The sequence below is a fragment of the Pongo pygmaeus genome, chromosome 17 (assembly GCF_028885625.2).
Source record: "Pongo pygmaeus isolate AG05252 chromosome 17, NHGRI_mPonPyg2-v2.0_pri, whole genome shotgun sequence".
NCBI classification, from domain to species: Eukaryota; Metazoa; Chordata; class Mammalia; order Primates; family Hominidae; genus Pongo; species Pongo pygmaeus.
The window spans coordinates 61798757-61814577 of NC_072390.2; the positions used below are offsets into that span (position 1 = coordinate 61798757).

Sequence of the window (15821 nt, forward strand, 5' to 3'; positions counted from 1 at the left end):
CTCGAGCGAGTGCGTGGTTGTCTTTCTCTGTGCGATACAGCTGATCAGGCGTCCACCCTTCCGGAACGGGTTCAAGAACCGAGTAGGCGACCCCTCCCACGTCGCCGAGGGCGTCCGGATTGTTTCTAAGCACCGGGAGGCACTGCTGGCGCAGCGTCAGCACCTGGAGCTGGCAGGCAGGCCTGGAGCCCGAGTACACCTGCAGCCTAGCATTCACTCTGCGTCCAGGGAAAGCGGCTTCCTCCTGGAACGTTGGCGCGGAGAGTGCTTCTGGCTCTGCCTGGGAGGTCATGGCCTCAAAAGCGGACAGCAGATCGTAGTTGGCCTGCATCCAGGCCGCTGAGGGGTCCCAGAGCTCTGCGAAGAGAAGGCTGGGCACCGTTTTCGGCCCGGCGGAATCAGCGCCGGCCGCCTGCAGCCTCTCTGACTGGCTTTCCTGGACAGGAGGCGATTTGTGAGCCGAAGCCCAGCGGGACGATTTGCGCCCCTTGCTGTGGCTCGCCACCGCTTCCTCCTGAGGTTGGCCCTGGCAGCCCGGACCCGGCAGAGGCCCGCCCTGAGCGGCGTGAGCGTGGCCTCTTCCGGGTTGCTTCCCGGGCACAGCGGGCTCAGGGCCCTCGGGCGTCGGGAGGGGAGCGGTGCGCGTTGGAGGGTCCCGACGGGGGCCGGAATCAGCTGGGGCCGTTCTGGGGCGCTTTCTCTCGGCTCTGGGCTCGCGACTGGGAGACCTCGGGTGAGGTCTCTGTTGTCCCGGAGGTGTTCTGCGTGCTGTCCGTCCGTGCTGAGGGCTGTGAGATGGGCTCCTGGGGGCCGTCGCGTTTTCTGGGAAGCCCCAGGCCTTTTCCTGGTCCTGGAGAGCCTCCCCGAGGCGCTGTCGGGAAGCGCTGTCCTCAGCGTCCTGTGGGTCAGGCCCGGTGTTTCGGTCCACAAGCACCAGCTTCTTCCACCGGGCCGCTAAGTCTCTGGCAAAGTCGCCCACGTGCTGGTGCTTCCGCAGGCGCTTCACCGTCTTTCTGATTCCAGTCTCCGCCAGGATGTCTGCCGTCATGGGCAGGGCGGAGAGTTTCTGCAAATATTTCTCCAGCTTTTTTGGGTTCGTCTTCGTGGCCAGACGCACCTGCAGCTTCTGCACTGCGCGCAGCGTAGTGGAGCCTGCCGCCATCTCAGCAGAGCTGTGCAGGCGTCGCTGTCCTCGCGTTCGCGGCTCTGTCCTCGGGGCGGCGGGACACGAAGTCTGGGGTGGCCGGTCCTCGCTGCCCGGTCGCCAGGCAGCGACCTCGGGATGTGGAGTCACAGCCTGGCGCGAGCTCGGTCCTCGGAGCAGTGGGCCACTGGTTCCGGGGCGCTGGTCCTCGCGGACCGCAGGCCTCGGGGCGTGGAGTCCCCACAACCTGGAGCGAGCTGGGTCCTCGGAGCAGCGGGCCACTTGGTCTGGAACGCCGGTCCTTGCAGACAGCTGAGCAGGCCCGCTTCTGTCCCTCGGGATGTGGAGCCGCAGCCTGGAGTGACCTCTGCGCTGCGCCGTCCGAGGCGGAATGCAGCTGGGCTGCCAGAGCCCGGCCTTATATAGCCAGCCCCGGGCCCACCCAGGACTCAAGCCCTGACCCCCTTGGGCCTTGGGCAGCCCCGCCCCAATACGAATTCATTCCGTCAGCCCAACGCAGCCAATCGGGACGGTCCACGCCAGGTGGACTGCTGTGCCCGGCAGGTTCATTAGGTTAATTGCAGCCTGGACACAGCCCACTGAGTTCTACCGTTGGCCCTCCTTGTTCCCAGCCCCCGCATCTGTGGATTCCCAAAGACACAGACAGAATCCCCTTGGGAGTAAAAGCGAAAATAACAACACCGCAAGACAAAATCGTAGGAAGGAGAACCAACAGAGGAGGACAACTCTTTACCTGGGATTGCCGTCGTGTGAGGGGACTTGGAAACATTCGTAGAAAAGTGGGATTAAGGGAGAAAAATGAAAAAGGTGTATTTTACTTCTCGACCCCGTCTCCATCAACTTCGAGACCCTTCTGGAAGCAGTGTCTCCTCCCCGCCGTCCAGCCCATCCCTAAAGCCCCCCAGGGTCCTGGGAATGTAACTGTTTCCATGCAATCTTTCTTCCGTTGTTAACTGAAGAAAACTGGGTGCCCTTTACAGGTTTTCTAAGACAAGGAAACGAAAAGAAGTCAGCAGGCGCCAAATCAGGACGGTAAGGTGGACGCCTCGTGATTTCCCATGGCAAGTCTTGCCCAGCTGCCCTCGTTGGAAGAAAGGCATGAGCAGGAACGTTGTCGTGGTGGAGAAGAACTCTCTGGTGGGGACCTTCTCCGCTCCAGCTTTGGCTAACTCTCTGAAAAGGCTCTGCCAGTGAGCAGATGTGATCAGGGTTTGGCCCTCCAGAAAGCCAACGAGGAGAATCCCTCTGGCATCCCCCCCCAAACGGTGGCCATGACCTCCGCTCTTGACTGCTCCTCTGTGGCTTCGGCTGGAGCACTGCCACCTCTTGCTAGCCACGGCTTCGTGCTTGGTCTTCAGGATCCTGCCGGGTAGAGCCAGGTTTCGTCTCCTGCTGCCAATCTTGGAAGAAATGCTTCAGGATCTTGCTCCCACCGGTTGTTTAAAATCTCCTCGGAAAGGCTTGCTCTGGCCTGCAGCTGATATCGGCGCCACGGTTTGGGCAGCCGAGTTCCACTCTCACCTTTCAGTCCGAATGGGGAAAACACAACCATTTGAAGTATGAGGATTCGGGTGTTAAGCCTTTTCTGAGAATTACCCTCCGTGTTGTGTAGAGAAATAGGTAAATTTGCTGTGTTTCCAGACTTCCGGCTACCTCACGAAGAGGATCCTAGTGCAATACTGGCCATGCTTCCGGAGCTCCCAGAATGAGGATTGTTTTGTAAATAGGTGGGAAGAGAATTGAGCTGTCCTGGGTCAGTGTAGCAATGTTACAGCAGGATCCTTAGGTTGATGCTGAATTCTATTCTGGGGCAGGTTTATGTGTTGTGTGGGGGTTGTTTCCTTTCTGTCTTTTGGAGCGGGTGTGTCGCAGTGGGAGCAGGGATCTGCTGAGGTCTGTCTCGTTCTCCAGTAATGAATGAGTTTAATGGGTGCAGCCGCTGTTTTCAGTAGCACGCCAGTGGGGGCATCGATGAGCTATGAGGAGCTAGAGCTTGCTCGGATTGCTTCCTTGTGTTTGTGTTTTGAGTTGTGTTTGCTTGTTTCGTGCTTGTTCTCCATTTCGGCAGGGGAAACGATTTTCCAGGAAGGAAGGTTGTTGCCAGTGGAAAACAATTTGGTTCCGAGGGACTGGGGTTTCTGGCTGGGAGTGGGGAGGGGCTGCAGGGTGATCGGTGGCCACTCCACCTCCTCCAGAGAGAGCGTGTGGCTTCTCTGCCTTGGGGAGGATATTCTGCTCTCTTGTGAGTTTTGCAGGCCACCTGAGATTCTCTCTTGAATTGCTGTCAAGAAATAGGGACGGGCGTTGTCTCTGGCCCTTGCTGGGGAAGGTTTTCTGAGGTTTTGTTTTTCAATTTTGAGACGGAGTTTGGCTTCTGTTGTCCAGCCTGGAGCGCAGTGGTGGGATCTGGGCTCACCGCAAACCCCGCCTCCCGGGTTCAAGCGATTCTCCTGTCTCAGCCCCCTGAGTAGCTGGGATTACAGGCGCTCGCCAGCAAGCCCAACCGAGTTTCGTCTTTTTAGAAGAGACGGGATATCCTCAGGTTGGTCAGGCTGGTCTGCAACTCCTGACCTCAGGTGGTCCGCCGGCCTCGACCTCCCAAAGCCACGGGAATACAGGCGCGAGTCACCGTGCCCGGACATGTCTGAGTTTTACGCGGTCGCTGACTGGATTATGTCCCCTTCCCCGGAACGGATGCTTTTCTGTCTTCCTTAAGGGTAGCATCTCTGTGGCACCCCGTTTCTGGCTCCTTCCGTGTTCTTCAGGCTTGAAGGCCTCCTTTGACGTGCACCGGCATCCACTCAGGTGCCTGCTTCCAGGAGCTTCCCAGCCCCCATGCTGCTGACAGCCCAGGGTACAGGACTTTGATCTCTTCTGCTGCCCTTGCTCGGTTTTGCCTTGCGGCTTATGTCTTTGTATTTCTCTCTCTACCCCTCACTGTCGGTAACGCCTAAGAACGAGGTTTACTTAATGGGGGGGGGGGGGGGTGTGTGCGCGTGCGTGTTTGTGTGTGTGCGCGCGCGTGTGTGTGTGCGTTTGTGTGTGTGTCTTTGTTTGTGTGTATGTGTGTGTGTCGTATCTGGCACACGGACCTGTGACTACCAGCCCGCGTGAAGCCAACAAATGCCCTGAGTTAGAAGGCAAACGTTCACCAAAGCTTGCAGGAGCTGGTAGGAGGTGAAGTCAAGGTAGTTAACCCGGTCATCTCATGGGAATTAGAAACTCTGGTTGGCAGGTTTAGACTTCCTGATCGAGAACCTAAATAAGCTGATTAAGGTGTCGCCATTCTTTCACAGGGGTTCTGGGTGAAAAGATTGGGAATGACTCTAGTAAAAGTGTTTTGACTTAAGGAACGTACCAGTTGTTAGCATTTATGTATGAAAGCCAAGAGTTCCTTTCTTCAAACAAACAGCAGTTTTCTTTGAGGTGTGCTCTGGTTGTGTCATCCAGGCTGGAGTGCAGTGGAATGAGGAAGGGTCACCGCAACCTCCGCTTGCCCAGCTCAGGCGATCCTGCCACCTCAGCCCTTTAAGGAGCTGGGACCACAGGGGCCGTGCCACCACGCCGGGCTAATTTTGGTATCTTTTGTGGAGACGGGGCTTCTCCGTTTGGCCCAGCCTGGTCCCCACCTCCTGGGCTCAAGCGATCTGCTTTCCTCGGCCTCCCGGAGGAGGATGGCTCACGATTAGAGGATCATGCCCGGCCTTTTATCTAAAAGAAAACAACAACAGTAACAAGACATTTTGCGTAGTCGGAGTTATCAGTGTCAACTGATGGATTGAGAGTTTGTGTCTAAGAAGTCCCTGTGTGCTCCATGATTTCAGAAGAGAGAACAAACGGCAAAAGGGACTCTCACATCTCGTACCTGATTTATGATGGCAACTAGGGCGTTGTTTAAAAAACGGTCGGTGAACCACCAAAGCAGAGTTGATCCGAACGCGTTCATAGTATCTTCTGAATTCTGAGGTGTCCTCCAAGCAGGGAGGCAGTGGCCGGGTGTGGGAGGCAAAAATCACAGGGCCAGCGCTTGACACCTGCAGAATTCAGAGGCTCAACTTTGCACCCAGCCAAGGGTCCTGGTGTCCATTGGAAGTTTCGTTCCCCAACCCGCGTTGACTTTGCATTGGTCCTCCTCCCCCCAGATTTTATGTGTAAGGCAAGTCCTGAGTTTATCGTCGGGAGAATCTTCTCTTGTAGTCTCGAACTGCCTTGGCCATCAGCGGGGCCACTTTCTTGGCAGCCTGTTTCCGGGTCTTGGCCGCGGGCGCCGCGTGCTCATTGCTGCTGCTCAGGCAGGGGTTGGCCCGCTTCTCAGGGGGCCCGTGAAGGACGTTGCTGCTGCTGCTGCTGCTGCTGCTGCTGCTGCCGCCGCCGCCGCCGCCGCCGCCGCCGTCCCCGAGGCCGGAGGCAGCCTGGCTGCTTCCTGCGGGCTGGGGGGCTGGCTTGATCTCCCCGTTTCCGGGGTCAGCGGCTCCTGCAGACTTCTCTTCCCTCCTGGAAGCATCATAAGGCGTCTTGGCCACAGAGTTGAAACAGATCATCTTTGTCTGTCGGCCGCTGGGTTTGTTTTCAAGTGCAGATCGGATTTTCGTGGTCACTACTCGCAGCCGCTGCTCTCGGGCGTCGCGAAGCCGCAGGTACAGCTCCCGCCAAGACTCGTGCTCCCGCGGCTTTTCTCCCTTGAAGTCCTGGAGACAATGAATCCTCCATAATTCATCTGTCTCTCGAGCGAGTGCGTGGTTGTCTTTCTCTGTGCGATACAGCTGATCAGGCGTCCACCCTTCCGGAACGGGTTCAAGAACCGAGTAGGCGACCCCTCCCACGTCGCCGAGGGCGTCCGGATTGTTTCTAAGCACCGGGAGGCACTGCTGGCGCAGCGTCAGCACCTGGAGCTGGCAGGCAGGCCTGGAGCCCGAGTACACCTGCAGCCTAGCATTCACTCTGCGTCCAGGGAAAGCGGCTTCCTCCTGGAACGTTGGCGCGGAGAGTGCTTCTGGCTCTGCCTGGGAGGTCATGGCCTCAAAAGCGGACAGCAGATCGTAGTTGGCCTGCATCCAGGCCGCTGAGGGGTCCCAGAGCTCTGCGAAGAGAAGGCTGGGCACCGTTTTCGGCCCGGCGGAATCAGCGCCGGCCGCCTGCAGCCTCTCTGACTGGCTTTCCTGGACAGGAGGCGATTTGTGAGCCGAAGCCCAGCGGGACGATTTGCGCCCCTTGCTGTGGCTCGCCACCGCTTCCCCCTGAGGTTGGCCCTGGCAGCCCGGACCCGGCAGAGGCCCGCCCTGAGCGGCGTGAGCGTGGCCTCTTCCGGGTTGCTTCCCGGGCACAGCGGGCTCAGGGCCCTCGGGCGTCGGGAGGGGAGCGGTGCGCGTTGGAGGGTCCCGACGGGGGCCGGAATCAGCTGGGGCCGTTCTGGGGCGCTTTCTCTCGGCTCTGGGCTCGCGACTGGGAGACCTCGGGTGAGGTCTCTGTTGTCCCGGAGGTGTTCTGCGTGCTGTCCGTCCGTGCTGAGGGCTGTGAGATGGGCTCCTGGGGGCCGTCGCGTTTTCTGGGAAGCCCCAGGCCTTTTCCTGGTCCTGGAGAGCCTCCCCGAGGCGCTGTCGGGAAGCGCTGTCCTCAGCGTCCTGTGGGTCAGGCCCGGTGTTTCGGTCCACAAGCACCAGCTTCTTCCACCGGGCCGCTAAGTCTCTGGCAAAGTCGCCCACGTGCTGGTGCTTCCGCAGGCGCTTCACCGTCTTTCTGATTCCAGTCTCCGCCAGGATGTCTGCCGTCATGGGCAGGGCGGAGAGTTTCTGCAAATATTTCTCCAGCTTTTTTGGGTTCGTCTTCGTGGCCAGACGCACCTGCAGCTTCTGCACTGCGCGCAGCGTAGTGGAGCCTGCCGCCATCTCAGCAGAGCTGTGCAGGCGTCGCTGTCCTCGCGTTCGCGGCTCTGTCCTCGGGGCGGCGGGACACGAAGTCTGGGGTGGCCGGTCCTCGCTGCCCGGTCGCCAGGCAGCGACCTCGGGATGTGGAGTCACAGCCTGGCGCGAGCTCGGTCCTCGGAGCAGTGGGCCACTGGTTCCGGGGCGCTGGTCCTCGCGGACCGCAGGCCTCGGGGCGTGGAGTCCCCACAACCTGGAGCGAGCTGGGTCCTCGGAGCAGCGGGCCACTTGGTCTGGAACGCCGGTCCTTGCAGACAGCTGAGCAGGCCCGCTTCTGTCCCTCGGGATGTGGAGCCGCAGCCTGGAGTGACCTCTGCGCTGCGCCGTCCGAGGCGGAATGCAGCTGGGCTGCCAGAGCCCGGCCTTATATAGCCAGCCCCGGGCCCACCCAGGACTCAAGCCCTGACCCCCTTGGGCCTTGGGCAGCCCCGCCCCAATACGAATTCATTCCGTCAGCCCAACGCAGCCAATCGGGACGGTCCACGCCAGGTGGACTGCTGTGCCCGGCAGGTTCATTAGGTTAATTGCAGCCTGGACACAGCCCACTGAGTTCTACCGTTGGCCCTCCTTGTTCCCAGCCCCCGCATCTGTGGATTCCCAAAGACACAGACAGAATCCCCTTGGGAGTAAAAGCGAAAATAACAACACCGCAAGACAAAATCGTAGGAAGGAGAACCAACAGAGGAGGACAACTCTTTACCTGGGATTGCCGTCGTGTGAGGGGACTTGGAAACATTCGTAGAAAAGTGGGATTAAGGGAGAAAAATGAAAAAGGTGTATTTTACTTCTCGACCCCGTCTCCATCAACTTCGAGACCCTTCTGGAAGCAGTGTCTCCTCCCCGCCGTCCAGCCCATCCCTAAAGCCCCCCAGGGTCCTGGGAATGTAACTGTTTCCATGCAATCTTTCTTCCGTTGTTAACTGAAGAAAACTGGGTGCCCTTTACAGGTTTTCTAAGACAAGGAAACGAAAAGAAGTCAGCAGGCGCCAAATCAGGACGGTAAGGTGGACGCCTCGTGATTTCCCATGGCAAGTCTTGCCCAGCTGCCCTCGTTGGAAGAAAGGCATGAGCAGGAACGTTGTCGTGGTGGAGAAGAACTCTCTGGTGGGGACCTTCTCCGCTCCAGCTTTGGCTAACTCTCTGAAAAGGCTCTGCCAGTGAGCAGATGTGATCAGGGTTTGGCCCTCCAGAAAGCCAACGAGGAGAATCCCTCTGGCATCCCCCCCCAAACGGTGGCCATGACCTCCGCTCTTGACTGCTCCTCTGTGGCTTCGGCTGGAGCACTGCCACCTCTTGCTAGCCACGGCTTCGTGCTTGGTCTTCAGGATCCTGCCGGGTAGAGCCAGGTTTCGTCTCCTGCTGCCAATCTTGGAAGAAATGCTTCAGGATCTTGCTCCCACCGGTTGTTTAAAATCTCCTCGGAAAGGCTTGCTCTGGCCTGCAGCTGATATCGGCGCCACGGTTTGGGCAGCCGAGTTCCACTCTCACCTTTCAGTCCGAATGGGGAAAACACAACCATTTGAAGTATGAGGATTCGGGTGTTAAGCCTTTTCTGAGAATTACCCTCCGTGTTGTGTAGAGAAATAGGTAAATTTGCTGTGTTTCCAGACTTCCGGCTACCTCACGAAGAGGATCCTAGTGCAATACTGGCCATGCTTCCGGAGCTCCCAGAATGAGGATTGTTTTGTAAATAGGTGGGAAGAGAATTGAGCTGTCCTGGGTCAGTGTAGCAATGTTACAGCAGGATCCTTAGGTTGATGCTGAATTCTATTCTGGGGCAGGTTTATGTGTTGTGTGGGGGTTGTTTCCTTTCTGTCTTTTGGAGCGGGTGTGTCGCAGTGGGAGCAGGGATCTGCTGAGGTCTGTCTCGTTCTCCAGTAATGAATGAGTTTAATGGGTGCAGCCGCTGTTTTCAGTAGCACGCCAGTGGGGGCATCGATGAGCTATGAGGAGCTAGAGCTTGCTCGGATTGCTTCCTTGTGTTTGTGTTTTGAGTTGTGTTTGCTTGTTTCGTGCTTGTTCTCCATTTCGGCAGGGGAAACGATTTTCCAGGAAGGAAGGTTGTTGCCAGTGGAAAACAATTTGGTTCCGAGGGACTGGGGTTTCTGGCTGGGAGTGGGGAGGGGCTGCAGGGTGATCGGTGGCCACTCCACCTCCTCCAGAGAGAGCGTGTGGCTTCTCTGCCTTGGGGAGGATATTCTGCTCTCTTGTGAGTTTTGCAGGCCACCTGAGATTCTCTCTTGAATTGCTGTCAAGAAATAGGGACGGGCGTTGTCTCTGGCCCTTGCTGGGGAAGGTTTTCTGAGGTTTTGTTTTTCAATTTTGAGACGGAGTTTGGCTTCTGTTGTCCAGCCTGGAGCGCAGTGGTGGGATCTGGGCTCACCGCAAACCCCGCCTCCCGGGTTCAAGCGATTCTCCTGTCTCAGCCCCCTGAGTAGCTGGGATTACAGGCGCTCGCCAGCAAGCCCAACCGAGTTTCGTCTTTTTAGAAGAGACGGGATATCCTCAGGTTGGTCAGGCTGGTCTGCAACTCCTGACCTCAGGTGGTCCGCCGGCCTCGACCTCCCAAAGCCACGGGAATACAGGCGCGAGTCACCGTGCCCGGACATGTCTGAGTTTTACGCGGTCGCTGACTGGATTATGTCCCCTTCCCCGGAACGGATGCTTTTCTGTCTTCCTTAAGGGTAGCATCTCTGTGGCACCCCGTTTCTGGCTCCTTCCGTGTTCTTCAGGCTTGAAGGCCTCCTTTGACGTGCACCGGCATCCACTCAGGTGCCTGCTTCCAGGAGCTTCCCAGCCCCCATGCTGCTGACAGCCCAGGGTACAGGACTTTGATCTCTTCTGCTGCCCTTGCTCGGTTTTGCCTTGCGGCTTATGTCTTTGTATTTCTCTCTCTACCCCTCACTGTCGGTAACGCCTAAGAACGAGGTTTACTTAATGGGGGGGGGGGGGGGGTGTGTGCGCGTGCGTGTTTGTGTGTGTGCGCGCGCGTGTGTGTGTGCGTTTGTGTGTGTGTCTTTGTTTGTGTGTATGTGTGTGTGTCGTATCTGGCACACGGACCTGTGACTACCAGCCCGCGTGAAGCCAACAAATGCCCTGAGTTAGAAGGCAAACGTTCACCAAAGCTTGCAGGAGCTGGTAGGAGGTGAAGTCAAGGTAGTTAACCCGGTCATCTCATGGGAATTAGAAACTCTGGTTGGCAGGTTTAGACTTCCTGATCGAGAACCTAAATAAGCTGATTAAGGTGTCGCCATTCTTTCACAGGGGTTCTGGGTGAAAAGATTGGGAATGACTCTAGTAAAAGTGTTTTGACTTAAGGAACGTACCAGTTGTTAGCATTTATGTATGAAAGCCAAGAGTTCCTTTCTTCAAACAAACAGCAGTTTTCTTTGAGGTGTGCTCTGGTTGTGTCATCCAGGCTGGAGTGCAGTGGAATGAGGAAGGGTCACCGCAACCTCCGCTTGGCCAGCTCAGGCGATCCTGCCACCTCAGCCCTTTAAGGAGCTGGGACCACAGGGGCCGTGCCACCACGCCGGGCTAATTTTGGTATCTTTTGTGGAGATGGGGCTTCTCCGTTTGGCCCAGCCTGGTCCCCACCTCCTGGGCTCAAGCGATCTGCTTTCCTCGGCCTCCCGGAGGAGGATGGCTCACGATTAGAGGATCATGCCCGGCCTTTTATCTAAAAGAAAACAACAACAGTAACAAGACATTTTGCGTAGTCGGAGTTATCAGTGTCAACTGATGGATTGAGAGTTTGTGTCTAAGAAGTCCCTGTGTGCTCCATGATTTCAGAAGAGAGAACAAACGGCAAAAGGGACTCTCACATCTCGTACCTGATTTATGATGGCAACTAGGGCGTTGTTTAAAAAACGGTCGGTGAACCACCAAAGCAGAGTTGATCCGAACGCGTTCATAATATCTTCTGAATTCTGAGGTGTCCTCCAAGCAGGGAGGCAGTGGCCGGGTGTGGGAGGCAAAAATCACAGGGCCAGCGCTTGACACCTGCAGAATTCAGAGGCTCAACTTTGCACCCAGCCAAGGGTCCTGGTGTCCATTGGAAGTTTCGTTCCCCAACCCGCGTTGACTTTGCATTGGTCCTCCTCCCCCCAGATTTTATGTGTAAGGCAAGTCCTGAGTTTATCGTCGGGAGAATCTTCTCTTGTAGTCTCGAACTGCCTTGGCCATCAGCGGGGCCACTTTCTTGGCAGCCTGTTTCCGGGTCTTGGCCGCGGGCGCCGCGTGCTCATTGCTGCTGCTCAGGCAGGGGTTGGCCCGCTTCTCAGGGGGCCCGTGAAGGACGTTGCTGCTGCTGCTGCTGCTGCTGCTGCTGCTGCCGCCGCCGCCGCCGCCGCCGCCGCCGTCCCCGAGGCCGGAGGCAGCCTGGCTGCTTCCTGCGGGCTGGGGGGCTGGCTTGATCTCCCCGTTTCCGGGGTCAGCGGCTCCTGCAGACTTCTCTTCCCTCCTGGAAGCATCATAAGGCGTCTTGGCCACAGAGTTGAAACAGATCATCTTTGTCTGTCGGCCGCTGGGTTTGTTTTCAAGTGCAGATCGGATTTTCGTGGTCACTACTCGCAGCCGCTGCTCTCGGGCGTCGCGAAGCCGCAGGTACAGCTCCCGCCAAGACTCGTGCTCCCGCGGCTTTTCTCCCTTGAAGTCCTGGAGACAATGAATCCTCCATAATTCATCTGTCTCTCGAGCGAGTGCGTGGTTGTCTTTCTCTGTGCGATACAGCTGATCAGGCGTCCACCCTTCCGGAACGGGTTCAAGAACCGAGTAGGCGACCCCTCCCACGTCGCCGAGGGCGTCCGGATTGTTTCTAAGCACCGGGAGGCACTGCTGGCGCAGCGTCAGCACCTGGAGCTGGCAGGCAGGCCTGGAGCCCGAGTACACCTGCAGCCTAGCATTCACTCTGCGTCCAGGGAAAGCGGCTTCCTCCTGGAACGTTGGCGCGGAGAGTGCTTCTGGCTCTGCCTGGGAGGTCATGGCCTCAAAAGCGGACAGCAGATCGTAGTTGGCCTGCATCCAGGCCGCTGAGGGGTCCCAGAGCTCTGCGAAGAGAAGGCTGGGCACCGTTTTCGGCCCGGCGGAATCAGCGCCGGCCGCCTGCAGCCTCTCTGACTGGCTTTCCTGGACAGGAGGCGATTTGTGAGCCGAAGCCCAGCGGGACGATTTGCGCCCCTTGCTGTGGCTCGCCACCGCTTCCCCCTGAGGTTGGCCCTGGCAGCCCGGACCCGGCAGAGGCCCGCCCTGAGCGGCGTGAGCGTGGCCTCTTCCGGGTTGCTTCCCGGGCACAGCGGGCTCAGGGCCCTCGGGCGTCGGGAGGGGAGCGGTGCGCGTTGGAGGGTCCCGACGGGGGCCGGAATCAGCTGGGGCCGTTCTGGGGCGCTTTCTCTCGGCTCTGGGCTCGCGACTGGGAGACCTCGGGTGAGGTCTCTGTTGTCCCGGAGGTGTTCTGCGTGCTGTCCGTCCGTGCTGAGGGCTGTGAGATGGGCTCCTGGGGGCCGTCGCGTTTTCTGGGAAGCCCCAGGCCTTTTCCTGGTCCTGGAGAGCCTCCCCGAGGCGCTGTCGGGAAGCGCTGTCCTCAGCGTCCTGTGGGTCAGGCCCGGTGTTTCGGTCCACAAGCACCAGCTTCTTCCACCGGGCCGCTAAGTCTCTGGCAAAGTCGCCCACGTGCTGGTGCTTCCGCAGGCGCTTCACCGTCTTTCTGATTCCAGTCTCCGCCAGGATGTCTGCCGTCATGGGCAGGGCGGAGAGTTTCTGCAAATATTTCTCCAGCTTTTTTGGGTTCGTCTTCGTGGCCAGACGCACCTGCAGCTTCTGCACTGCGCGCAGCGTAGTGGAGCCTGCCGCCATCTCAGCAGAGCTGTGCAGGCGTCGCTGTCCTCGCGTTCGCGGCTCTGTCCTCGGGGCGGCGGGACACGAAGTCTGGGGTGGCCGGTCCTCGCTGCCCGGTCGCCAGGCAGCGACCTCGGGATGTGGAGTCACAGCCTGGCGCGAGCTCGGTCCTCGGAGCAGTGGGCCACTGGTTCCGGGGCGCTGGTCCTCGCGGACCGCAGGCCTCGGGGCGTGGAGTCCCCACAACCTGGAGCGAGCTGGGTCCTCGGAGCAGCGGGCCACTTGGTCTGGAACGCCGGTCCTTGCAGACAGCTGAGCAGGCCCGCTTCTGTCCCTCGGGATGTGGAGCCGCAGCCTGGAGTGACCTCTGCGCTGCGCCGTCCGAGGCGGAATGCAGCTGGGCTGCCAGAGCCCGGCCTTATATAGCCAGCCCCGGGCCCACCCAGGACTCAAGCCCTGACCCCCTTGGGCCTTGGGCAGCCCCGCCCCAATACGAATTCATTCCGTCAGCCCAACGCAGCCAATCGGGACGGTCCACGCCAGGTGGACTGCTGTGCCCGGCAGGTTCATTAGGTTAATTGCAGCCTGGACACAGCCCACTGAGTTCTACCGTTGGCCCTCCTTGTTCCCAGCCCCCGCATCTGTGGATTCCCAAAGACACAGACAGAATCCCCTTGGGAGTAAAAGCGAAAATAACAACACCGCAAGACAAAATCGTAGGAAGGAGAACCAACAGAGGAGGACAACTCTTTACCTGGGATTGCCGTCGTGTGAGGGGACTTGGAAACATTCGTAGAAAAGTGGGATTAAGGGAGAAAAATGAAAAAGGTGTATTTTACTTCTCGACCCCGTCTCCATCAACTTCGAGACCCTTCTGGAAGCAGTGTCTCCTCCCCGCCGTCCAGCCCATCCCTAAAGCCCCCCAGGGTCCTGGGAATGTAACTGTTTCCATGCAATCTTTCTTCCGTTGTTAACTGAAGAAAACTGGGTGCCCTTTACAGGTTTTCTAAGACAAGGAAACGAAAAGAAGTCAGCAGGCGCCAAATCAGGACGGTAAGGTGGACGCCTCGTGATTTCCCATGGCAAGTCTTGCCCAGCTGCCCTCGTTGGAAGAAAGGCATGAGCAGGAACGTTGTCGTGGTGGAGAAGAACTCTCTGGTGGGGACCTTCTCCGCTCCAGCTTTGGCTAACTCTCTGAAAAGGCTCTGCCAGTGAGCAGATGTGATCAGGGTTTGGCCCTCCAGAAAGCCAACGAGGAGAATCCCTCTGGCATCCCCCCCCAAACGGTGGCCATGACCTCCGCTCTTGACTGCTCCTCTGTGGCTTCGGCTGGAGCACTGCCACCTCTTGCTAGCCACGGCTTCGTGCTTGGTCTTCAGGATCCTGCCGGGTAGAGCCAGGTTTCGTCTCCTGCTGCCAATCTTGGAAGAAATGCTTCAGGATCTTGCTCCCACCGGTTGTTTAAAATCTCCTCGGAAAGGCTTGCTCTGGCCTGCAGCTGATATCGGCGCCACGGTTTGGGCAGCCGAGTTCCACTCTCACCTTTCAGTCCGAATGGGGAAAACACAACCATTTGAAGTATGAGGATTCGGGTGTTAAGCCTTTTCTGAGAATTACCCTCCGTGTTGTGTAGAGAAATAGGTAAATTTGCTGTGTTTCCAGACTTCCGGCTACCTCACGAAGAGGATCCTAGTGCAATACTGGCCATGCTTCCGGAGCTCCCAGAATGAGGATTGTTTTGTAAATAGGTGGGAAGAGAATTGAGCTGTCCTGGGTCAGTGTAGCAATGTTACAGCAGGATCCTTAGGTTGATGCTGAATTCTATTCTGGGGCAGGTTTATGTGTTGTGTGGGGGTTGTTTCATTTCTGTCTTTTGGAGCGGGTGTGTCGCAGTGGGAGCAGGGATCTGCTGAGGTCTGTCTCGTTCTCCAGTAATGAATGAGTTTAATGGGTGCAGCCGCTGTTTTCAGTAGCACGCCAGTGGGGGCATCGATGAGCTATGAGGAGCTAGAGCTTGCTCGGATTGCTTCCTTGTGTTTGTGTTTTGAGTTGTGTTTGCTTGTTTCGTGCTTGTTCTCCATTTCGGCAGGGGAAACGATTTTCCAGGAAGGAAGGTTGTTGCCAGTGGAAAACAATTTGGTTCCGAGGGACTGGGGTTTCTGGCTGGGAGTGGGGAGGGGCTGCAGGGTGATCGGTGGCCACTCCACCTCCTCCAGAGAGAGCGTGTGGCTTCTCTGCCTTGGGGAGGATATTCTGCTCTCTTGTGAGTTTTGCAGGCCACCTGAGATTCTCTCTTGAATTGCTGTCAAGAAATAGGGACGGGCGTTGTCTCTGGCCCTTGCTGGGGAAGGTTTTCTGAGGTTTTGTTTTTCAATTTTGAGACGGAGTTTGGCTTCTGTTGTCCAGCCTGGAGCGCAGTGGTGGGATCTGGGCTCACCGCAAACCCCGCCTCCCGGGTTCAAGCGATTCTCCTGTCTCAGCCCCCTGAGTAGCTGGGATTACAGGCGCTCGCCAGCAAGCCCAACCGAGTTTCGTCTTTTTAGAAGAGACGGGATATCCTCAGGTTGGTCAGGCTGGTCTGCAACTCCTGACCTCAGGTGGTCCGCCGGCCTCGACCTCCCAAAGCCACGGGAATACAGGCGCGAGTCACCGTGCCCGGACATGTCTGAGTTTTACGCGGTCGCTGACTGGATTATGTCCCCTTCCCCGGAACGGATGCTTTTCTGTCTTCCTTAAGGGTAGCATCTCTGTGGCACCCCGTTTCTGGCTCCTTCCGTGTTCTTCAGGCTTGAAGGCCTCCTTTGACGTGCACCGGCATCCACTCAGGTGCCTGCTTCCAGGAGCTTCCCAGCCCCCATGCTGCTGACAGCCCAGGGTACAGGACTTTGATCTCTTCTGCT

General features: G+C 57.9%; 3 protein-coding genes across 7 annotated transcripts in view; 1 reads left to right on the forward strand and 2 right to left on the reverse strand.

The window, feature by feature from the left end:
* The window catches only part of KATNAL2 (katanin catalytic subunit A1 like 2), a 330528-nt gene that overhangs the window by 207347 nt on the left and 107360 nt on the right, over nt 1-15821 (forward strand). The window lies entirely within an intron of this gene.
* Nucleotides 5152-7774, reverse strand: LOC129018880 (elongin-A3-like). Its single transcript, XM_054460917.2, has one exon. The coding sequence runs from the start codon at nt 7048-7050 to the stop codon at nt 5335-5337; it is 1716 nt and encodes a 571-aa protein (XP_054316892.1). The 5' UTR covers nt 7051-7774; the 3' UTR covers nt 5152-5334.
* Nucleotides 11157-14761, reverse strand: LOC129018902 (elongin-A3-like). Its single transcript, XM_063653633.1, has one exon. It carries the CDS (start codon nt 12937-12939, stop codon nt 11224-11226), a length of 1716 nt encoding a protein of 571 aa, XP_063509703.1. The 5' UTR covers nt 12940-14761; the 3' UTR covers nt 11157-11223.